The sequence below is a fragment of the Dermacentor albipictus genome, chromosome 10 (genome assembly GCF_038994185.2).
Source record: "Dermacentor albipictus isolate Rhodes 1998 colony chromosome 10, USDA_Dalb.pri_finalv2, whole genome shotgun sequence".
Taxonomy (NCBI): Eukaryota; Metazoa; Arthropoda; class Arachnida; order Ixodida; family Ixodidae; genus Dermacentor; species Dermacentor albipictus.
This window is the reverse complement of record NC_091830.1, coordinates 26,642,180-26,666,330: the sequence shown is the minus strand read 5'-3', so window position 1 is coordinate 26,666,330 and position 24,151 is coordinate 26,642,180. Positions and strand designations below refer to the sequence as shown.

General features: G+C 47.0%; 1 protein-coding gene across 3 annotated transcripts; it reads left to right on the top strand.

Annotated features, from left to right (window-relative positions):
* Nucleotides 1-3,003: 3,003 nt before the first annotated feature.
* LOC139050577 (uncharacterized) lies at nucleotides 3,004-23,574 on the top strand. Of its 3 annotated transcripts, XM_070527137.1 has the most exons (7): nucleotides 3,187-3,754; nucleotides 4,575-4,649; nucleotides 7,615-8,082; nucleotides 10,796-10,857; nucleotides 15,539-15,686; nucleotides 19,898-20,190; nucleotides 21,783-23,574. In XM_070527137.1, the coding sequence occupies exons 1-5, from the start codon at nucleotides 3,553-3,555 to the stop codon at nucleotides 15,548-15,550; spliced, it is 819 nt and encodes a 272-aa protein (XP_070383238.1). In that variant the 5' UTR covers nucleotides 3,187-3,552; the 3' UTR covers nucleotides 15,551-15,686; nucleotides 19,898-20,190; nucleotides 21,783-23,574. The 3 variants fall into 3 exon arrangements, with proteins under 3 accessions (XP_070383239.1, XP_070383238.1, XP_070383237.1); XM_070527138.1 differs by lacking the exons at nucleotides 3,187-3,754; nucleotides 15,539-15,686 and adding an exon at nucleotides 3,004-3,162; XM_070527136.1 differs by lacking the exon at nucleotides 15,539-15,686 and having other exon boundaries at nucleotides 3,193-3,754.
* Nucleotides 23,575-24,151: the final 577 nt, after the last annotated feature.

Sequence of the window (24,151 nt, the reverse complement as noted above, 5' to 3'; positions counted from 1 at the left end):
TTCGATCTGGCTATTCAATATGGCACGCGCATGTAGACCTTGAAAGTCAAATTAACATCGCCAGACAGAAAAAGCAATACGCGGCTTTAGTTACCTTAGATATATGTAAAGCCTATATGACAGCATTGAACACACAATTTTAACAAATCGGTTGCAGAGCCATTGTTTTCCGCGCTATATTGTAGCATGGGTGCATGCATTTTTAAATGACAGGGAATTCTATTGTTTTCGAAGCGGCTATTCTTCTAGTAAACATAAGCAAACATGAGGTGTGCCTCAGGGATCGGCACTCTCACCAGTATTATTTAATATTTTACTGAGCAGAATTCCCGTTCACCCAGGAGTCAGTACCTACGTTTATGGTGATGACATTGCCTTTTTTGGTATGGCTAGTGACATATACTCTCTTTACGAAATTTCGCAGTCGTATCTAAGGGAACTGGAACATTGGCTGGATAGCTTACACTCAAACCTGAATGCTAATAAGTGTGCTATACTTGTTTACCCAGTTAAAGACCCAGTGTACATTTCGCTGAACTACCATCTCGAAGATATCCCACAAGTAGTGTCACTAAAGTACCTTGGAGTTATTTACAACGGAAATCTTAACTAGCGGCCACATATTGAATATATTGCGGCAAAAGGAGCTCGTACAATCGGCATTTTGCGCAGGTTAAGCAATCGAAGAACAGGTATGCGCAGAAAATCCCTCTTGATGGTATATAAAATGTGTCCGGTGTTAGAATTTGGATGTGTTTTATTCTCAGGTGTTCCATCATACAAGCTTCGGCCGCTAGTTTTGTTAGAACGAGAGGCACTACGTCTGTGCTTAGGCCTTTTAAAACACGTTGCAAATTCCGTATTATACATGGAAGCAAGAATCCCACCCATATTATGCCGATTTCACCTTCTGACCGTTCAGACCGTCTTAAGGCTATATAAATCACCATTAAACCGTCCTCAAATTATTTTCATCTCCGATCCAGAATTATTTTTTCCTGTTCATTGGCCCAGATTTCATAGACCACAGATTATATTTGTGCAAACATTACTTGAACCACTAAATGTGCAAATTCGTGATGTGCTTCCTAATAATACGCATTCAAATTACCCAAAGATCAGGTTCGACGACATTTTCCCGAACCACGCAAAACTACTCCCTTACGGCATCTTAAACGCCATGTTGCAAGACCACCTAAGCACCCTATAAACAAACATTATCATTGCAACAGATGCCTCACAGTGCGAGGAAAAAGCTGGCATAGGAATATTTTGTCCTGCGCTGGACTTGTCTTTTCCTTTAAGATTGCCTGATTTTGTGCCTATTTTTCTGGCTAAGTTGTTAGCAGTAATCCTAGTTTTACGTAAATTAGACCAAATGATTACAACGGCTGCTATTCTTACTGACTCCCTTTCTGTATGCTCTTGCCTTACCGCTACTAATGAGTCACCCGTGCTAAAACTCTTCCACTTACTAGTTCCTGCCCATGTGCAATGTATTCATTAGATTTGGGTGCCTGGTCATAAAGGTTTGTTTTTTAATGAAACTGCCGATTCACTGGTACATGCATCCCTATCCGGCCCTGTTCTTCTATTCTACCAGTGACAGCACAGATCACGGCGGCAAGATTTCGGATGTGATCAATTAGATTAGCCTTATCAAACCGACATTTGACTGCTTCTCCAAAGTATAAACACCTGACATTTCCCTGGCATAGCGAATCTTGTTACACAAAGATGCTTGAGGTCTGCCTCACCAAATTACGCTGCCGCATTCCCTCCATAAATTTCTATTTACACAGGTCGGGTTTGATTCCCTCTCCCCTCTGTTCTTTTTGTGGGGAGGAGGAGACGATACAGCACTTTCTTCTATCTTGTCGCCGCTTTGCTGCGTTAAGAAAAAGATTGTTGGAGATACCTTTTCGAAGAATTGGCCTGGACTTGACAAAACCTGCAATTCTTTCGTTCGGGGCGTCCGCTTTGGGATTCAGCCACAGTGATACATGCTTCGCTGTCCAAACATTCCTTACAGAATCTAAACGAATGCCCTGCTAAATTCTATTTTTTTACTTGTAAAATAATTATTACTCATTCAACAGGACTTTCCTGATTTTATTTTAACCGGTAATTCAACCCTATTCAACGCTATTCCCATAGATATTAGGAAACTTATGCTCTATATTATTTTGGAATGATCCACCCATTTCTTGGCCAATCCCCCATCGTGGGTAGGAGCCACACGTGTCACAGCCTACAACAACAACAACAACAACAACAACAACAACAACAACTCTTCCTGTCTTCCTCCTGAGTTGATGGTTACAACAGACTGCATGGTCCATGTCGTAATCTGGTTTCTGGTTCGTTACAATAAGGACAGAGGTTAGGTATGAGAAACCAGATCGATGAAGGTGTGAATTTAGATGCGCAACTCTACAGCGGATGTCTGATAATGTCACACAATGGCCGTACGTGAAAGATATTCGCTCGTGTTTCACGGGAATTGTTCCAGGTCACCGAGTGAGGTCATGGTGCCCTGTGCGCGCGTGACAGCGCGCTTGATAATTTAGTTAGTAAGCCAGTGTTTATTGCAGTTCGTTCTACGAATCTTACCTCGTGTAGCTGTGTAATAGTTCGCTATCGCTATCAGTGCTTTTCCTTTAGGGCGAAATTGCGACTTCTTATTGCAGTGATCAACCATATCCTACTTGGCTGCTGGCGTAAACAGTTGGCAGGGATATAGGCGTTAACACGCAGCTTTTTCTTTCTTTCGACAGAACACCTTTTTAATGCGTTGTACGTCGACAAAGTAATACAAGATGGCGCTACCAGCGTTGCTGCTATCGTCCACGGCCCTGGTAAACCGGTGTTTCGTAAGGGACATAGGTAGCCCTATAGAAATAGCGGACCCAAGCGTCTTTGAGGTACCAAAAGCCCTGCGCCCCGCTTGCGTCATTTTGCACTCCTTTTGCACTCCAGTGTATATTTTTTTGCGTTCTTGCGTGCCCTAACATCGGGTGCGCAACACCGGGCGGCCGTCGTAAGTCGCCAGCGTCGTGTTGGCGAACAGCGCCGCCACCGGCAGAAGTCTGAGCCAGTGGCATGTAAAGCAGACGTACATTTCTTTTGTCTTGAGCTGCTTCGCCGATCGCGCATGTATCGGTGAGTTCCCGTTCTCTGCCCCTTGTCATTACATTTATCTTTGCAATGCTTCGCCATTCCTAATGTGTTAGAAACTATAGCCCAACATTCGGTCGTGGCCCATTTCACACAGCTTGACGCGACGAGAGCCGACGATATGGCGGCGAGTGTGAACACGGCCGTGCGTTTGCGTTGGCCGTCGACGCACAGCAAGCACTCGTGTGCCGGACGCAACCATGCAAAGTTGGGAAGCGCGAGGAAGGAAAACGTGCTATAATAGGAAGACTGATACACTGATGAGACGGCAAAGTTACGACTACAGATTTGAGTGCTCGCCTTCGGTGCCCAAACTCTGGAGCCGTTACCCCTGCGGAGGCGAAGGCAGCCAATTCACGTGGGACACGAAGCTATATGAACGGCTCCTTTATTAACGTTGGAACAACTAGACCGCAGCAAAGCGACGCAGGAAATGTACAGAGCTCAGTGACTGAAACCCGATACTTGGAGCTCTTTGGCCACAGGCGGGTGCAAGGTCATCGCCGTGGGGCCAAGTGCAGTCACAATGCGTCACACAGGTTCTCGCTTTCACTGTATACCACGATCAAAGACGTGGGTAAGGATGATCTTGATAATGCTGTCTGATTACAGTTGCTCAGATGTAGCGCGAAGTGCTTCACAACCAAACCACTAAAGTGCTAAGTCATAGAAAAATTGAGAGCCGAAAAACGCATGCCAAACGTAGAAAGGTTTTTGTTTGGCTGCATCAAATTTGATTTGAACGAAATTTGTCAGATATTAAAAAAAATTATGTGATACTTATGGTCTCTGACCGAGAGTTCTTCGCTGAAAGTTAAATGTTTTAAAAGAAGAATTACCGGTGATGGCGACATACTCAAAAGCTTGATGCATTGATCATGTCTGCAACTGCATAAATCGGTGACGTACAGACACCGACACTGCCATTCCGCAATTTTCATTTATTAGACTGCCAATACATATATATATATATATATATATATATATATATATATATATATATATATATATATATATATATATATATATATATAGGTAGGTAGTTTAATGAAGGGGGACGTTAGCGACGCATGCTACATTTCGTTTGGAATACCCGCACTTTGTATTAAAATGTACTTTTATGCATCTTTTCTATGTCATTTTCTCTGCTGCATGCCATGTGCTGTCAGCAGAAGAGAGCTTCTTTTTATAATCTCTACTGCCACTGCTCTCAAAACAAAATTGATTTGACTCGATTCTACTTGCGTTAAGTGACTGAACATTGGTCTTATCGTGGAGATCCCACTGCTATATTATTGTATTTTATTTTATTATTGATTGTTTTTTATTCTACTTACTGCACGTATTATGTTGTATTGTACTGTATAAGCTGCGGCGCGTCACTGGGCTTATCGCAGGAAAGCACCACCACACCGCGCCGGACGGTCAGGTCGGATTGGCGAGCCCTGTGAGCATGAGCAGCGGCGCCTCAGGTATGCCTAAACCCCATGAGTGCGATTTCGTGCGCGACAGCGACGAGCGACGGCTTCGAGCGACGGATCGGGCCGTCGCTTGAACAGATCGCTCGGTTCTGCAAATCTAGAATTCGTCGCTCGTCGCCCGGAAGTGCCATGAGCGACTAGCCGGGACTGGATGTACATAACTCAAGTACTTCCGATTGTCGCACGGAACGAGCAAACGATTGAATTTTTATACGTGCAAGGATAAGAACCTACTGCAAGACTCAGAAATATTTTATGCTGCTTTTTACAGTAAAACACATAAAGCACGCGTCACGCTAGTTTCGGCGCCTATAGTGCTGCCCTCATACCGGCAACACTGAGGAGACGTCGCCGACGTCGCTCGAAGTCATCGCTCGCATGGGGTATGACTTGTAGGCGACGAGCGAACGCGACAGCCATCTCCATCGCGTCGCTTGTCGCTGTCGCGCGCCAGATCGCTTGCCATGAAGTATAAACCTCGCGGCAAGCGATCCCATTTCTCCTCGATTTGGTGTGTCGCGATTCTCGCCGACTGTCTCGCGAAGTATCGTAGAAGCGGTTGTTGTCGTCGTTGATGCGATCACTTTCGGAGTGGCGGGAGGGGGGAGGGTATATCTACACTCTAAAAACTGTTTGCACCCTTTGGGGTGTATAGTTGTCCCACAACAATAATCGTCATCTGCGTTGCTTGCGTTTCCTTTCTTGAAAACTCGGCGCTCGCTACTTTCCTGTCGAGAGTGCTGCGTCACACTGATAACGCGCATGTCGTTCGTGACTGGGAAGTACCGGGCTCGCAGCGTTAAAGAAAGGAAACGCGGGCAAGGCAGGTGACGATTATTGTTGTGGGCCAAAAAAGCACCCCAAAGGGTGCAACTGTTTTTAGAGTGTATGTGTCGGTGTATACGACCGAAAGCGATTCTGGCGCTATTATATACAGGCTCGCTCTGTGTATGTGCACGTGACAGGAACGCTTTCGGCTATATATATATATATATTCTTCAACGTATCCGGCGTCGAGTCACGCGTAATCTGGCGAAGACAATGGCGTCACCGAAAGTGATGCTTGCAGAATATGTCGCCCCTGAATAGCATTTACTTTTTTCTTGCCGAAATCCGCTGCGCTTTTCTTATAGTGATGCACCATGTCGCCTTGTCTATACTCGTCAAAGCTTCGCTTACGCGGATTTTCACAGCACGTGGAATGTACACGACCTTTTACGGCGAAGCTGTTAGCTTCCAGTTGGTCAGGATATTTCGCGGCGTCATCCTCACGAGAAAAAAAAGCGGAAAAATATGCTTCGGGGTTAAAGTGAAAAGTGCATACATCCTTTGGTGTCACGCATGCGACATATAGCAGAGCATTCGCTTCACTAAAGAACAAGCACAAAACAAGCATCGAAACAACATAATCGACGATAACGTGCTCCTGCTAACAATGCAAACCACGTAGCGCTCCCTGCATACATTTCCCGGCAAACATTACTACTGCGCAAGTTGCCGTGGCGACGGCAGCTTGCGACGTGGGGAGTGACGTCACAAGCCTTTCATATATAAAAGAACCGGCCTAGCAACTGATTTCATTGTTGTTGCAGCACCGCTATGGAGGCAACGCATAGTTAGGACTGCTGAGGAGCAGCATGAATACGAGGAGCGGCAAAGGGAAAAGGAAACCGCAATACAACCAGCGGTGGTGTACTGCCCGTCAGCAACTGTAGCGATGGTTTCCAAAAGCTTCACTGCACATGCGTTTTGGCAGGGCCGGGATGGCAAGTTAATTTTGTTTTAAAAGCGAGTAGTTTTCTTCGAATCGGCCGACCAGTTTTCTTTACCTATCTAACCGTTTTCGTGGGACGATGCCGAAGGCAGTACAGTTAACTGAGGTGAAACAGCGCGAGAAAGACGAGGACACAAGGAGACAAATACCACAGACAAGCGCTGACTGCCAACTGGAAGTTTATTTGAAATTCACCGGACATTTATACCTTTTTCAGCATATACATGCGCACATCAGTCACAGAAACATCTGCAAATTAAATCAACAATATTTTAATCTTTCTTCCAAAAATGTGATTTCTTTTCCCGACAAGGCAAGAGAGGGAGTACTTACACATTTATCTCCTTCCTTTCTTGTATCAAAGGCCTCTACGATTTCCCTTTCCTTTTTACCCTTTCCTTTCCCTATGAATTTTGTCTTTTCAAATATGGGGGTGCATTGAAAACCAGGAAGAAAGATTCAAATGTTGTTGATTTGCAGATGCTTTTGCGACTGATGTGCGCATGCCTATGCTGAGAAAGGTATGAATGTCCGGTGAATTTCAAATAAACTTCCAGTTGGCAGTCAGCGCTTGTCTGTGGTATTTGTTTCCTTGTGTCCTCGTCTTTTTCGCGCTGTTTTCACCTCAGTTCTAAGTATGAACCAACTAGCCCTCATCAAGATCTTACTAATGCAGTACAGTTTTACGCGCTGTCTCAACGCGCTATAGCTCTCACGAGGAAAGAATGCGAGAGCGTCGCACGTGACGAACGAGCCAGGCGTTTCAAAGCGTTGCTTTGGCACGACAGGAGCATGCGTGCGATCATGGCCTAATCGTTAGAGCAATTGGGCTGCTGTGCTTGAAGACGTTGAAGAAGTTTCATTCCCGCCATCGTTCAAGCATGTCTTTATGTATATATTTATGTACTGTGGGCTGATTTCACCCACTGGAGGCATCTAACAGAAAGAAACTCGAGGTGTGCATCATGTGCGTGAGTGCGACAGTGTGCAGAAAATTGCACATAATTCGACCAAGACTCGCGGTGGCGCAAGGGTCAGATTAACGGAAGTCGACTGTAGCACAATACTACGACTGCTGTTGCCTCTTACTGATGCAGTAACAACTATGCGACAACAGGAAATTGCGCACACCGGGAAAGCCACGTTTAACTATATATACCTTGATTCTACTTCGTTGCTCAGATTCGCGAGAAACGGGAAGCTCATGGAGCACACCCCAGCCGGTTGTCTCGCACGACGAACAAAAAGACGCGACGAAAGCGGCAGCGGAGCCGGCGAAAGTCGGGGACAGCAACAGCAACCAGCAGTACTTCAGGAGCCACACTCGACAACAGAACCGCTCCAACAAGAACGCCAACAACAGGAGCCGGACAAAACAGCGGGACAGGAAGCGCAGGTCTCGCATCAACAGGAACCGCATCAACAGGAACTGCAGCAGAAGGACTAAGCACCGCCAGCTGGACAAGAGGTGCAGGCTGTCTCGGGCTTGTGGGCACAAGAACCGAGTCACCTTGCAGCAGAGGATGCTCACGTTATTCCATCGCATTGGAAGCGTGAAGCAAAGGCAGACGGGTCGCGGGAACAGCTGCAGCGCCAGCAGAAGCATGGTTGTGAAACCAGTGGGTGCAGCTCAACTAGGTGCACAACCAGGTGAGTGGGCCAAGCGCGCAGCATTTGCTGCACTGAGCTAACGCAGCAGTGCGTTGACTGTGCCCAACGTGCCATAAAAGCACTTTTGAACTTTTTAAGTGAGACTGGTTTAGACGATCGCCTCTAGAAGCTGTGAGACGTGTAGTCAGTGCGAAAGGTGTTTGCGCAAAAACGTTTTGTGGCAAGATTACTTTTTGTATGGACAAGATTACTCTTATTGTATTGCGTCTCCAGTGCGCATCCGCATATTGGACAACGTGTATATAGTATCTCATTGTACCATATCATAATCATCCGCCACCTACCTTTCCCTGCATTTCCCACTTCCCCATTCCCCAGTGAGGAGTAGCAGGCTAGAGACACGCTCTCCAGGCCGACCTCTCCTCCTTTCTCTCCATTAAAATCTACTCCTCCTAACGCAGCAGTGATCAGGCACGGTAGAGCAGTGAATATGACGTTGCGCTTCCGAGGTTGAGGTCGCGGGTCCGATTTCGGCCACGCCTGCTGCACTTCGATGGTGGCGAAGCACACACACAAAAGAAACGTTCGTGTGTTTAGCTTTAGACATGTATAAAAAAAAAACGCAGCGCGACCGAGACAAGGACGAGAAGAAACACAGAGATACATCGCAAGCTTTGTGTTTCTCCTCCTCCTCGTATCGGTTGCGCTGCGTTTTTTTTATCCAAGTATGAACCAACTCGCCCAAGTCATTACTTAGCTTTCATCATCATCACCACCACCACCACCATCATCATCATCATCCAAATTTTTATGCCCGCTACAGGACGAAGGCCTCTCCCAAAGATCTCCAATTACTGCGCTTTAGGTTCACGTTAAAGAAGCACAGGTGGTAAAATTTATTTCGGAGTCCCACTACGGCGTGCCCCATAGTCATACCGTTGTTTTGGCGCGTAGATTTTTTTTTTTAGACGAGGGTGGAAGCTTGCATTAGTTGGTACTGCTTCGCTAAAGCAAAGAGCGCGGAAAAATAACGTATCTGCACAACACATCCGTTTACTGTGAACAAGATTATTTGGAAATGCCACTACATATACAGGCTGTCCCAACTATCGGGCACGAAGATTAATATATTTGCGAATGCCACGCAGCTGGACAGAACCAAGGTAATGTTGTTTGCCGTCGCTTGAAGATACTCAGATTATCTTATTGCATTCCGCCTAATTACAGTCTGAATAATCAGCTTCTCAAATATTATAATGAGATTAGAAGCGCCGATGGGAAAATTGTAGAGCGAGATGAAAAACTCCCAATACAGCTTTCTGTTGCTGAATACTAGCTGCATAATCGTGTTTTACCCAGCGTGAAAGAAGCCAGCAAATACTCGCAAAATCGCCGCCCGAGTGGATGCTCGAGGTAATCTGCGCGTATTCGCGGGTACAGGAGAGTGCGGTCCTCGCACAGAACAGGCAGGGCCCGTATCTTTCATTTTTGTGTGAAGTGTGTGGTTGTTCGAACCTCATGTATGAATAATAACCGTAAGAAGCCAACAACCAAAGACAACATAGGGGAGATTACTCGCACTTACTAACTGAATTAAAGAAATGATAAATGAATGGAAATGAACGTGGATGAAAAAAGAACTGGCCGCAGGTGGGATACGAACCCACGTCTTCGTATTGCGCGTGCGATGCTCTTGCCAATTCAGCTACCGCGGCGCCGTTTTCCCATCGACTTTCTGGGGTATTTATGTTTTTACTACTAGAACTAACCCTGGGAGTGTTAGTCAGCGCCACCACTCACAAACTTTGGAGCAGATAAGGAACATTTTTTGTGCCGCAGGCGTCATGGGTACGTGATCTATTTGGGCGATGGCAACTGGTCAATAAACCCACACATGGCACCTGAAGGCATTAATGCTGCCGGATTCGAGACCCTTTTAATGTAATAAACGAGAAAAAAGGAAACCGAGGAGCCCAATTCTGTTTTTATTAACCACATCATAAGAAGCCAACAACCAACGACACCAAGGACAACCTAGTGGAAGTTACTTGCACTTACTAATGGAATTAAAGAAATAATAAATTAATGGAAATGAAAGTAGATGAAGAAAACAACTGGCGGCAGGTGGGATACGAACCCGCGTCTTCTCATTACGTGTATGTACATGTATGCGTGCTTAAGTATGAAGTCCAGCAATACGTTTTTAATTCACTGTGGCTGCCGAACACAGGACGGAGAGATAGGGCAAGCGCTGTCTTGTGTCTTCCCCTGTTCATACTAATGTGTGGACTTATTTAAACCTGCAAATATGGATCACTAGCCCCAAACACGTTCATTTCTTATACATCGGCTGTCTAGCGCAAAAGTGCTGTTTTGGCAAAGGACAGACAGACAGAACAGGCGCCGTCCTCCATTTCTCTTCTTGCAACGTGTGCGTGTTTTTGTACCTGCAAGTATACGTGCATAAACTACTCCAGCTACGTGCTCTTTTGATGTACTGTCAAATACAGGACATCAATATCCTTACACAGGACAGAGAGATGCAGCGCGGTTGCTGTCCTGCATGTTTGTCTCCTTCGCGCATGCTGAGTGTACGCTTGTTTAAACCTCCAAGTATCAATTCACTGGGATATATCCACACGTTCTGTTAATAGGGCGCGGCTGTCCAATACGCACAGGACAGCGCTTTACCCTTCGTTTCATAGATTCACTGACCCTCCTTCCCGCTTGTATGCTTCTTGGTTTCTTTCAGAAGGCGGAGTGAAAGCTGCCAGGAGATCACGTGGACTCTCCCCCAGTGGACAAATATACCACGTAAGTATACACACTCTAGATTACCCCGCACATATTGTCAGATGAAAAGTGATACGCGCCTTATCGCATTTATGTCGTCACGCGGTGTGATCGCGATATCAGGAAGATAGGATAACGAACGATTCTATTCCAGTAGCCGCAGCAGCGGACAAAAAAGTGCTATTTTGCATTTTGCGTGTGCCGAGAAAACAGCTCAAAACATTTGCGCTGCTTCATGGCAGACCACTGGCCTCGCCGAGTAGCATCTTGAACGCTCACCGCCACGTGATTTGCACCACGTGGCTTGCCCAGCACACACGCTACTTGCGCGTTACTCAAAGAATGTGTCGAAAGAAAACCGCACACATCAAACGGTATAATGCGAATGCAAGCGTGCGCTGGTGAGGAATAACATTGAGAGGTTAGCCGAGGCTTTGGCATGCGACTGCAGTTTGTATAATCAGGAATAACGTATAATAAGGAATAAAAGTAAGAAAAAGCACGCGCACGCGAACTCGTGAATGTAGGCAACAGTTGGCACCGCGAAAGGAACAAAAAGGGAAGTGTAGCGACACGGCAACAGAAACAAAATATTTTCCATCTCTGTTCCCTAAGCAGCAACAGCGGACAATATTGGGGGAAACAAAGGGGGAAAAGTAACTGATAGCCTAGCAACGTAGGCAATGAGTTTTTCTCAGAAAATCACACTATCAGACATGTTTGTTCACTTCCTTGTATACATAGGTTGCGAACGCTATACTAAAACCTCATAGATTAAACGAGAAGAAAGAGGGTTAACCGAGGGGCCCGATTTTGATTAGTCATATCATGAGAAGCCAACAAAAACTGACACCATGGAGAACACAGAGGAAATTACTTCTGTTTAATAAATGAAATAAAGAAACAATAAATTAATGCAAATGAAAGTGGATGAAAAAACAACTTGCCGCAGGTGGGGAACGATCCCCACTTGATGCGAACGTTGTGGGGTCGTTCCCCAGCTGTGGCAAGTTGTTTTTGCACCAACTTTAATTTCCATTAACTTATCGTGTCTTTATTTCATTCATTAAGCACAATTTCCCCTATGTTCTCCCTGGTGTCAGTGTTTGTTGGCTTCTCATAATAGGCCTAAAAGATTGAATTTGAGCCTTGTCGAATTTAAATTTGAGACTATGCTGGCGAGGCTTTGCGAGAATTCGGCTCCCCCCCCCCCCCAATATAAAGAAGACCGCTTCCCGTAAACATTACACAAACATGGGCCACTGGAACAAACAAAGCTATACTTGTATCAAACCTGCCTTGGTTTGAGGCACACGCAATTTTATGGCAGTTTCGCCTATTGTCTAGATTTAGATATTGTGAAAATCTACGAGCCGCCTTTATCGTTTACCTATCTTTCTTAGGCGCCAGCACGGTATCCTGTCGACATCATATATTTCGAATGATGCAACTATATAGTGAAACCTTGCGGACTTTGTTGAGCGTGGCTGCTGCTGCCGTCTGGTCAAATAACTCACACGAAGGAAAGCACTCGTACAACGAATCGGTTTATATATATATAAGACAAACCTCGTTATAACGAAACGGGATGTAACGAAACAATGGATATAGCGAAGCAAATGAAGCTCCCTTTGAAATCCCCGTAGAGATTCATATTAGAGTACGTGTAATAATGATGTATAACGAAGCAATTTTAGCTCCCCCGTTCACTTCGTCGTAACAAGGTTTCGATGTCGCCATCTGTACTCACCTATACAGATGTGCCGGTGGGTGGCACTGTTCTTACATATTAACCGGATAAAAAAAAACCTGTCCCGCCATCTGGCGGGGCGGGAACGTATACTCGCTACGCCGCAAAACGCGTCTCTGAGCGCCGACAGTTATAAGTATGCACGTTACCGCCAAAACCAAATCACAAAACGTTCTGGTGATGGGAACGCTGTGGAGCAGTCGGTGACTAGTATTGCGCATTTCGTGAATATTACAAATAAATAAATAAATAAATAAATAAATAATAAGCTATGAGAGAAAATCGATAACACTTCCCTGCGGTATATACAAGGACGTAAAATAAAACTGCGCGCTACACGCGTCTTTTTGCTGTTAACTCGCAACATCTTAAGAAAGCTTTGCCAAACGTTTATTTGACGATCAAGCGCGTTGGATATCTGTCGTTAATGTTCTTCCCTCCTGCTGGACCTGCGACACCGCTCTATTAGCCCCGAGAACGAACTAACAGGGGCGCTGCGAGCGCCGCTCGCGTGACGTCAGGGCACGGACTCGCGCCTGTCGTCTGCTACAGTTCGGGCGTTGTCCGGGCGCTTTCTGCGGTGTTTTCGTTTGTTCGCCCTCGTTCTCTCTGCTTGTATACTTACGGTGGTCGTCTCAAATATATTCTTACGATGTCTTCCTTTGCGAACATTTATTCAAAGTGCTAATTTCTTAGACAACAATGCAGCTCTCGAAGGCAACGCTACAGTGCCAGCCGAAGCGACGCAGACCAGCCACTGCGGGTTTTTCATGCGCGGATAGACAATCGCAAAAGCATAGCCTATAGGAATCCAGTTATGATACCATACCTGCCGCGGTGCAACAAGTATGTCACAAAGCTGGCTATATATGACTTCTACAGCAGTTACGTTGATTTTATTCCGCTAAAATAGGTTTGCTCACGACGGGTAGTTCATGGTATAATATCGAATTTTTGCATTTCCTCACAGAAACGCTCGGCAGTAGCACGGGGAGTTAACTAATACTGGAGCTTAGATTCTACATGCCTCACTTGCTTCTTTAACTGCCTGTCAACATTAGGCGGTTCTTCACGTGTTTACTTTTTTTAAGCGGCGGAAATTTGAAGTAAAGTTAATGAAGGCTTACAGCTATTTACAGAGTACAAATAGGAATGTACCAATATATATTTCCTTTTCCGTGTTACACGTTCAACTCACCTCTTTAGGGCGCGTTTGTTAATGATTAACAATGTAAGTTATGTTCCTCTTTTTTGGTCTATATTACCAAGTGTATATCATTTATTTATTTCAATGACGCAGTGTGTTTTGCATTGTTATTGTGGAAATATTTCACTGTTCTTTCATATATTGTATAACTGCAATGCTTTATGGCCACTATATAAATGTAATTTATATGGCGCTTGATGTGTTACCCCATGCAGCCATATTGTACCTAAGGGGGTAAGGTTACCTCAAGCCGCGTCTGTGCGACTTTTTTCCCTCATCCACCTCCACTTACCACTCCTCTGTACATGTGTGTGTGTAAATGGAAATTAATAAATCAAATCAAACTCACTTGAGAAATTTACTGGTGCTTGCTGCTTGAGGAATATACATGACGAATCTGTTTGGCGAACTGACACAGGCTGCTCGGCCCAATTTTTCTAGTGAAGTATGCCTGCTGGACCGCATAGCTGCAGCCAGAAAGAAGTCGAAGCGTCAATGATTACTAGTATGGGACATATTGAAGATATCGAAATTCCCCCGGTGGAGGGTCAGAAATCAAGTGAAAGTATATGCAAGGCTTGTGGTGCTTTCTTTATGAATGTTTGCGATTGGATTGGAGCAAACTTAATTTGCCTGCAAGGTTCTCTTTTATGTACCGACGAAGCGAATAGTTATCCGTTTGTATAATTGAATAACGCTGGATCGAGACATGGGGAGACAGAAGGTGCTTCAATTTTCCTTTTGTATACAGGAAATCTAAGCTGCGGTGTAGTAGCTCGAGAATACTTTAGCCATTCCAGTTGGCGCTGTAAAAAACATGCTTTATGGTTTTAATTCGAAGTTGTAGTGAACTGATGGGTTTCGCGAAGATATCGTGCCTCGCCATACGGACAGTCGATTGCTACCGTTACGTGATCAGGGGTGTGCCATATTGTCGATAAAAGCTACTGAGGGCCACTATGAAACATTTCATCACTTTCAATTGAGTGGCTCTCGATCTTAACAACGGAACTTTTCTCTCAGGTGATTGCTACTATGGTGTTTGTGAATTAACTATGTAAATACTCTACATGACGCGCCGTCGTGTTAGCAGCCATGAGCAATTCGTTTTTTGGAGGCCTGTTTCAGAGGGGGATGAAAGTAGCAGCAAACTTTTTCATAAGAAATGCGCGCCTAACTATTTTTTTACGCATTAATGAATGGCCATATTTGAATAGAACAACACACCAGAGTAATAGGAATCATGATGAGAGCTTCGCTGGGCAGTGTCTTTCTAAAATCAGATAACATGTTGACGCCAATTACCAAATTTTTCTTCCACGTAAAATGCAATGCCTCTCATAGCTAAATACTAAGGGAATGTTAAATGTTTAGCGAAGCATCATACACAACTTCGCGCGTTGAATTTGCAGATATTCTTTTTTTAGTCAAAATTTACCGATAGACACGGCGCATATATATGCATTGCAAAACCTTGTAGACCCCTTTAACGCTACTTAGCTTGCGATGTCCAAGCCGCAAAGTTTCTCGACTCACACGCTTTTGAAGAAGAAACTGTGGTTAAGGTATGGCAGCTGAAAGAAGCCGACGTATTCTTCAATAAGTACGGCTCGAGCCACCCATACCCCAAGCATACACGAAGGGAACGAGCGCGCGCGGCAGCCGAGCGAGCCGGAGCGAGCGGCGTCCTGGCCGTGACGTCACTCGCGAGAGGGCGCCACTCCTAATTCTCGGGGCTAATACAGGCATGCAGGTGAGCTCTCCTTGAACACGACCCCAGTGGCGATAATTGCGGTCGCCCTCATGGCTCTGTTTGGCGTCACTCTCAGCGTATTGGTCTTCCGGGCGTTCCCCAGGTCCAAAGCGCTGTGCGTCAGCCGGGCATGCGTGGAGGTGAGAATCCCGCGAGCCCTTTTCTTCGCTCTCTTTTTTGACGCTGTTCCTCGAGATGCAGGTTCGTGTTAAGCTTTCGAACGATTTCGCGGAGGCAGAACCTCAGAGTACCCAATCAAGGACAAAGCCGTTCGTCCCAGGAAAAGACTGGATACATAATTTAACGCACGCAGGACGTGAGAATAGATCTAATGAACGCATAATGAAATTTTAACTACAGCCAATGCCAACACGCATTACACTAAAACTTGCGTACAAAGTGGTGGTATATAGCGCATTTCGGAAGGGAAGATGCGCCCACTCTTTGCTCTTCAGCGACTTCACCTCGATGCCGTATTCGTAAACTCGAAGTTTCCTCAATGGTTACGTTGCAATAATTCATCGCTGTCGTCTGAAGTTGCAACCTTGGCTTAGGAGTCAGCAGTTCCGGCAGCATCATGGCTCTAACTTTTTTTAATTTCAGAATCATCACTAAAAAATGGCCAGGCTTAGCTTGGTTAAGCCAAGAATGCGTTGCATATTGCGCGAGTTGGGGCCCAGCTTTTCCTCCGGCTGTCGTGACGTCCCGTCACGTGGTTGCGCTAAAGGTCAATGGTGGCTGCCCGGCTGCGCCCAAGGGCTGAACTGAGTGATTGCAATATGCAACGCATAAAAATAGAAGCAACTTAATAACAAACATAGCAAACTTAAAAGAGAATAGACCCACATATGAGACGCGCAGCAATGAACAATGGCTCATACCCTCAATGGTGGCTGCCCGGCCGCGCCCAAGGGCTGAACTGAGTGATTGCAATATGCAAAGCATAAAATCCGGTGAACGGATGAAGGTCCCAAAACTCCCGGCCTAGGCGGCCGCATTTCGATGGGGAGGAAATGCGAAAACACTCATGTACTTAGATTTGGGTGCAGGCCAAAGAACACAAGGTGGTCTAAATAATTCCCGAGCAACGTCCCCCCCCCCCCCCCCCCCCTCTACGGCGTGCCTCATAATCAGGTCATGGTTGTGGCACGTAAAACCCCATAACTTAATTTTAGAATTTCCCCAGGGTAAATGCTTCCGGTATCATTACAATGGCCATGCGGTGGTCACGGCGCAGATGTAATGCTTTCGCATTGATAAATCACCATCATCTAACACAAATAGACACACATGACAGGACGAGAGAGCTGAAATTACCGCCTGGTTTTAGAACCAACTGAAAAACCAGTTGGTATCGTTTGCGCTTTCGCGTCCTCTCTGGTGTGTCCAATGTGTCTAACGGAACGAAAACAAGAACGAATATCGAACGATAAGGATATCTTTGTTTGGAACGAAAACGTAACCGAAACGTTATTTGTTATTTTCTTCGGAGCGAAACCGTCATTTCTTTGATCGGTTTTCGGTTCAAGGGAAAAGTCGCCAATCCGAAACAACCGACGTCAGGCAACGCGCGCTTATCAGGGGTCCGCATAAGCGTGTATCTCTGGCAGGGATAGGGATAGCGTTAGCCGGTCCAGCGCTCCACTAATCTAAGCTTGCCGTTCGGTGCCTTAGCAGATGGGCATCGTAGCAAAAGTCAGGGCTTGCGCGCTGAATAGCTTATCGTTTCTTTTTTTACGTGTACAACGCTTTGTTACCGAAGCTTTATCGTCCGTCTGTGTTCGTTTGGGTTCGTTTTTGGGGAACAGCGGCCTCGCATTTCGGCGAGTACACTCGACGACGTGCTGCTTCTGAGATCATGCTCAGTGCCTTGGCTCATGGTACCCGCCGTGGTTGCTCAGTGGCTATGGTGTTAGGCAGCTGAGCACGAGGTCGCGGGATCGAATCCCGGCCACGGCGGCCGCATTTCGATGGGGGCGAAATGCGAAAACACCCGTGTACTTAGATTTAGGTGCACGTTAAAGAACCCCAGGTGGTCAAAATTTGCGGAGTCCTCCACTACGGCGTGCCTCATAATCAGAAAGTGGTTTTGGCACGTAAAACCCCATGATTTTTTTTTTGCTCATGGCAGTCAGATGCCGGTGATTAATTTCACTCAGCGCCGCTCAAAAATGAAGGGACACCGACTAGATCAGTTCCTCGCTTTATTTTGTATGTCTGCCTCTTCAATCATTATTGTGTTATTATTTGGCGTGTTAGTTCCAGTTTGTTTGTTGCAACTGCCCCTGAAAATGCTTAGTTACAATGGAACGGGATCCTTGAACAATTCTGTTTGTTTCCGGAAAGTATCTATATATTTGTGTGCATTCATTTACACACAATAAAATTCAATAGGGTATACGCGAAGTTTCGCAAGTGCGCTTCTCCACATACCTCGTTTGACTTAAAGGGACACTAAAGGCAAATGCTGAGTCGACGTGGACTGTTTAAATACCATTCCAGAAACCTCGCAACGCTTGTTTCGTGCCAAGAAAAGACTTAGTTTGCGAGACAGTTGCATCTGAAGGGTCTGAATACCTTTTTCGAAATTCAAATCTCCCGCCACCCAACCGGGGAGTGGTGACGTTGCGTACGCCTTCACCGCCCTTTGTGGCCGTCGGTGAGTAGAACGGCGCCCGACAGACGGCGGTACAGTATTTTTCGCAAAATGCGAACGCCCGGCCGTGGAGAAACCGAGCCAGGACAGAGCGGTGGATTCGCCGCAGAAGCTGCTTTTGGTCAAGTAGCGTGAACCGTTCGGGCAGCCCGCGACATCACATGGAAATGGGATTCGGTGCTACTCAGCTGCAGTTTGTGCGATTTTCGCGAGCCAGTGAAATCAGCGCAGCACTGCGCGATAACGACACTAGTGAAAAGCGAAAGCGCGGGCTGCGCAGAGCCGAGCGCAGACGAAACCTGTCGAATGGCCGCGTCGCTATGTCAAGGGTAATGTCAATGAGTTCTTTTTTCTAAAAATGAAATCGAACTGGACAACTAGCATTTTCTGTCCTGTTACAATGCAATATAATTATGGTTTTTCTAAAGAGTGGTTGAGTGCTATTGACAGAGTGGTGGTGGTGGTGGTGGTGGTGGTGGTGAATTGTAGCAACAGGCGGGTTTAGCCTGGCGATCAAGGCCGGAAATTGCTCCGCCCGAGCGCCTCGCACAATACCGCTGAAGGGTTTCACCATACGTCCATCAAACCAGTCTCTCTTAAGAATTCGATAAGGCGACGTAAAGTTTCTTTGCGGGCTGTAACTGATCCCTCGGGAAATATAAGGTGTTGCAGGCGCGCATGCGGAAGGTCCTTTTTTTTTGCAGATTCTGCAAGAGAGCGTCCCTTTCATCTTGGAATTGCTAGCAGGACCACAAAAAGTGCTCAATGTCTTCTGTCTCGTTGTATGCCGTACAGTTTGGAGAAATGATTCGCCCCGTCTTAGATAACCAGGCCGGTGTATTATCAGATCCTGTCCTTATTCGATATAGAAGTGAGGCTTGCTCTCGATGCAATCTCTTGGTTATGCAGGGCACATACGGTGGAACCCAAAGCGACGCAAAGTGATTTCGAATGTCAGATTTTCGCACTTGATTACTCTTTGGAGCCTTGACTTTGGGAGGATGATAGAGCGCTGCGTATGCAAGCGCATCAACCTTTTCGTTTCCAGAGATACCAATGTGGGAGGAAATCCACTGAAACTTTACTGTGAAGCCTTTGTTGTTGAGTTCTTTCACGATGGCTAGTGATTTGCGTGGGAACTTGAGGGATGGCATACCACTGTATACTTGTTGTAACGCGGCCTTTGAGTCACTAAGGACAACCAGATTCTGCGGAGGCAAAGTCTTTAGTTTGCGCAGAGCAGAAGCTATTGCTACGCCTTTATATGAGGAGTGCCTTTGTCATCGAGCAAGCACTTGAATGTCCCGGGGTAGTCTCTAATTTTGCCCTGCATTTACCTCAATTTGTCGATTACTAAGGCTCTGTTCGAGATAATATTGACGCGTTAGAGATTCTCGAGCACTAATCTATGACTTTAGCTTGACTTAACATTTGTCTTTAGTGTCCCTTTAATTGCGATCGCCAACCTCGGGTTAGAGTGATAATTAAGGAGTCAACACGAGGGCTGCTGACACCATTCCTGCTGCCTTCCTTCTTCGCACCATCCAAGCTTTGAAAACGCTTGTCTCGGGTTTACCAGTGCTGCTAGCTGGAACGCGGCCATCTTGGTTAGGGCAAGTCAGCTGTGTGGGAAACCATATGCTTCCGGAATTTACGGTGTCTGCTATACAACTGAATAAAATTCGCTCCATGCAGGTGCTGGAATACATGGACGCCATAGAGGATAAGCGCGCGGCACCTTGCCATGACTTTTACGTCACGTTTGCGGCCACTGGCTCCGAGACGAGTCTTTGCCGACGCCAGCGCCACCACCGTCGTCATTCATGGCGAATGTGCTTCGCAACTACACTGCCCTGACGCCCCGGAAGATGATGGCGCGGCAGGATTGGAAGGAACCTGCCGATTACGTTTCCCACTACTACCGCGGCTGCGTCGCCTACTTGTACGAAAAGCGGAGCCTTCGGGAAATCTTGGACGAACTCTTCAAGGTGACGGCGAGACCCTGGGAAAAAATAGTTGTTTGTCGCGTAGCGTAGAATCTGAAATAGGGCAACCCCTCGTCGCATAGTCGTTTCAGGCGACTCGTTCTGGCGGACGTTGTTAAAGCATTACGTGGCAACGCTCAGGTCACGTGAACGCTTAAGCACTGCAGAGACTTCCAACCTATTCAACAATGAACGAAAAGCAAAAAAAAAGAAAGAACTTAGGCGCACCTTTTAGCAGCCACATCACGGCCACGGCGGCCGCATTTCAATGTGGGCGAAATGCGAAAACAGCCGTGTACTTAGGTTTAAGTGCGTGTTAAAGAACCCCAAGTGGCCGAAATTTCCGGAGTCCTCCACTACGGCGTGCCTCATAATCAGAAAGTGGTTTTGGCACGTAAAACCCCATAATCTTTTTTTTTTCTTAGCAGCCAAACATGAGCAGCCGCCAGTTTGTGAGTGCAACAGAGTTGCACAAATGTTTTTAGCCCTACCACCTGAAACATGCAGTTCTTGCCTGACTAATTCGGATGCCAGTGCTTATGGAATTACTTTGAACGGCTAAGGCCTAGCACGGAACTAGAACACGAAAGAACTAAAGCGCCTTAATGGGACAATGCAAAGAAAGACAAAATTGAAGAATGTGCAATCGGGCTGATAGGCACTAAAGCCATCTATCTAATTGATTGTTATTTTGTAAAACAAAATAAAAGGATATTTAGCCGTCCCCGACTGGGTTAAGTCGGAACTCGGGACATTTATTCAAGAATCGGGACTATGCCGCTAAATTCGAGACGCTTGGTGGTAACTTTAGACGTGGGAGCGTACTCCTGTGCTTCATTTTAATTATTGATCCACCAGAGCGCCCATAGAGTACAGAGATCGAATATCGTGGCTGCAAGCAGTTTTGTACTCCTCATGCGCAAAGCGATACAAATTTCGATGCCGCATAAATAGCTTTGCCGTCGTAGGCGACATAAGACAGTTTTAGTATAGCGTACGCTATTCCATTCCGTACACTAAAAAATAGCGGGTCGTCACTGCGCATGCGCTGAACGCTAAACGAAATAGCGGGTATAGCGGGCGTACGCAACGCAAACGAGTTAGCGTTAGCGTTTTTGCGTGGTCTGCGGAGTTTGCGGGAAACATGGCGGCGGTCCCGGCTGCCCGCTTAGAGTTGAATTCGGCGTTGCTTTTGTAAAATGCACTTCGTTCGTAGCAAATGACTGTGTAAACGGCTTTCGCTTAGTCTCAGGCCGCTTCGACGACAGAGTATTACGGATAACTTCGTGGTGTTTTCGAGATCACTTCTCGTTTCGAACGAGTCGAAGCCTAACGAACGAAACGTTCGAGATGTCAGCGCCGCCTATCGCTACAGGCGCGAAATAGCCGCAACGATGGCATATGGTCTCAAAGATCTGAAGATATCGTCGGCCAACTAAAATTGTAGAAAACGTGCGCTGCTTAGCGTACGCTAATTTAGAGCGTATAGTGCACGCTATAGTTGCGTACGCTAAACTAAAGAAATAAGTATTTTGTGTGCTAATGGATTCTACGCTGTCAGAGGAATTAACACTACGCTTATTCTTTCTTGCCAGGTGACTGACATAAAGCCTCACTTGTGGCTGAACATGACCTCCGACGAAGAATTCACCAATTTGCTCCGCCTTATGTTTACCGCGTTCACGGCCTGGTCAACGTCACTGCTGCGAAGGACGGCAACAGCACCCTATTTGAAGTGCACAGGGTGGCCTCCTTCAAGGGACGCTTCCGAACCATCGGTAAAGACAGCAGCGGTGGCCTCTACCTCGAATCAGTGTTAAAAGCCATCGGTCACGACGACGTTAATGACACTGTCATCGAGGACTGCCTCTCTCTCGACGATAGCATCGCACGCCTGGAAAATTACGGTTCTAAACCGTTGCCCATTTCCGCGAGCGAGTGCGCAGATTTCGCGCCGCAAAAATGGATTACAGTGACGAACTCTGTCGAAGGCTTGGAAAACCTGCCAGGTGACACAAGGGTCATCGCTGCGGGATACAACGACACCTGCCGCAACCTAAGATCAGCGCTCCTCAACCAAGTGCCGCAAGTGAGGGTCTTTCTACCCCATAGCCTTGCTGGCGGCCAACTTTCTGAAACTCGTCTTCAGGATTGCCTCGGGATCTGAGCGCGACCGGAAGCTGGTCGAGGACGTCTGTCACGCGGATACGTGGACCACCTTCGGGCTCCTCTTCGCGGACTCGCTCGCGAAAGTGCTGTCCGCATCGCCGACAGCCGCACAGACCGTGGAAACCTACTTCTCGGCCCTCAAGTTGGTGATCGGGGTCGAGGCCCACGTGCTGGGCGCGTGGGTGACCGATGAGGACAGAACGCGCCGCGGTTTCCAGGGCGAGAGCTCTCCAAGTCACCGCCTTCGGCGCCCGCTCTTCCCTCTCCGAGAACGAGGTCGGTGGAACCAGGTTCGACGCGGCTTTCGGCATGCGCAAAGACCACTGGATCTACAACAAGGTGGCCGTAATGAAGAGGACGAGGATCGCCGACGACGTCGACTTGATCTCCGTGCCATACATGTTCGCCCTGCCTCCGCTGTTTTTCGACGACGTGCCAGGGGCCAGCTACGCGAATGTCGCGCCGCTGGCCGTCCAGATGGCGCGACAGGCGCTGCGACTACTCGGTGACGGGGCGGTCGCCTCGGCGCGTCGTGGTCGAAGCAAACGATGACCGCTTACGAGGACCTGCTACGCGAACTCCTCGTTCGCCTTCCACGGGCAGCTGGACGACGAACAGTTCGGCGACGCCATCGCGACGGCCTTGGGCAATCCGCTACGCCTTCCTGTCCAGGGTGGACGTTACCTTGCCTTCCGACGACGATCGATTCTCCTCGAAGCAGCTGTTCTTTAGACGGGCGTGCCTGGCGTTCTGCGCCGGAGGAAAGCAACGTGCGGACTTCAATTCCTTGGACCGAGACACTGCCTCGGCATCTTGCACGATCGGTGTGTGCAGTGTGCACCCGTGCCGATCCAATGGCGCTACCTCGAATGTGCAAAATGTAGTTTTTTTTTTCGTTATACACCCGATGCGTTGCTAAAGTTGCTGGCGCCACCCTGCCTTTTTTTATTCGCTTATTCATCAGCGCGTGTGCGTGGTGCTTGTTTTCTAAAGACGTTTCGGACATTTACATTTGCTCTTTGAATATTGTGAGTATACGTCTTAGCAATTCTAGACACCATAAATCTCCGAAGTGCAAATAAAAACACATTGGCCATCTTCCATGGTGATCTAGGATAAGTGGCCAACGACAATATGCTTTGCCAAAAGTGTGCTTGTGAATGACATGCGTGTTTCATTTGCGTGCTTTCTTAACTATCAAAAACAAGGATTTGCGTCTCAGCAGCATTGAGTCGTGTCTGCAACCTTTCATGCAAGGATCGTATAATGCTTGCGTTGGGTCGGACGCTAGTATCATATATGTACGGCCAACATTTATATGCACGTCCAAAAACGTTGGGCCGACGCCCATGGAATAAGTAGTCGGCTTGGTCTCAGCTACCTGGGTTGGGCCGGGCTTGGTTTTTGCACGTGGCCCGTCTGTTTGCCGACCACCGGCAGGTGGTTGGCCGACTGCACTGGGCCAGCGTCATCACAGCCGGTTTAATCATCGTGGCCGCATTGGGCCGACACACGGGCCGACGATTTCCCCACGACGGCAGCAGCATGGCTTGTCTGCGGCCAGCGTTCTTTTGTCGGTTCCTACGCATCGCACGCGTACTGCGATGACGTGGGATTAATCCCCACCGGCGGAAAGCTTTTTCATCCACTTTTATTGCCATTAATTTTTTATTTCTTTCATTCAGTTGGTAAGTACAAGTAACTTCCTCTATGTTTTCCTTGGTGTCCTTGTTGGCTTCTCACTGTAGAATGCGAGCACTTTGTGGAGAAATTATCACTTCAGTTATTTTTGTCG

Bases quoted from the DNA above. Each gene is read 5' to 3' on its own strand.
- LOC139050577 (XM_070527136.1), top strand. From the start codon at position 3,553: ATGAACGGCTCCTTTATTAACGTTGGAACAACTAGACCGCAGCAAAGC. The intron at 3,755-4,574 runs GTAAGGATGATC...GGCTTATCGCAG, and splicing joins TACCACGATCAAAGACGTGG to GAAAGCACCACCACACCGCG. The intron at 10,858-19,897 runs GTAAGTATACAC...CGCTCCATGCAG, and splicing joins CCAGTGGACAAATATACCAC to GTGCTGGAATACATGGACGC.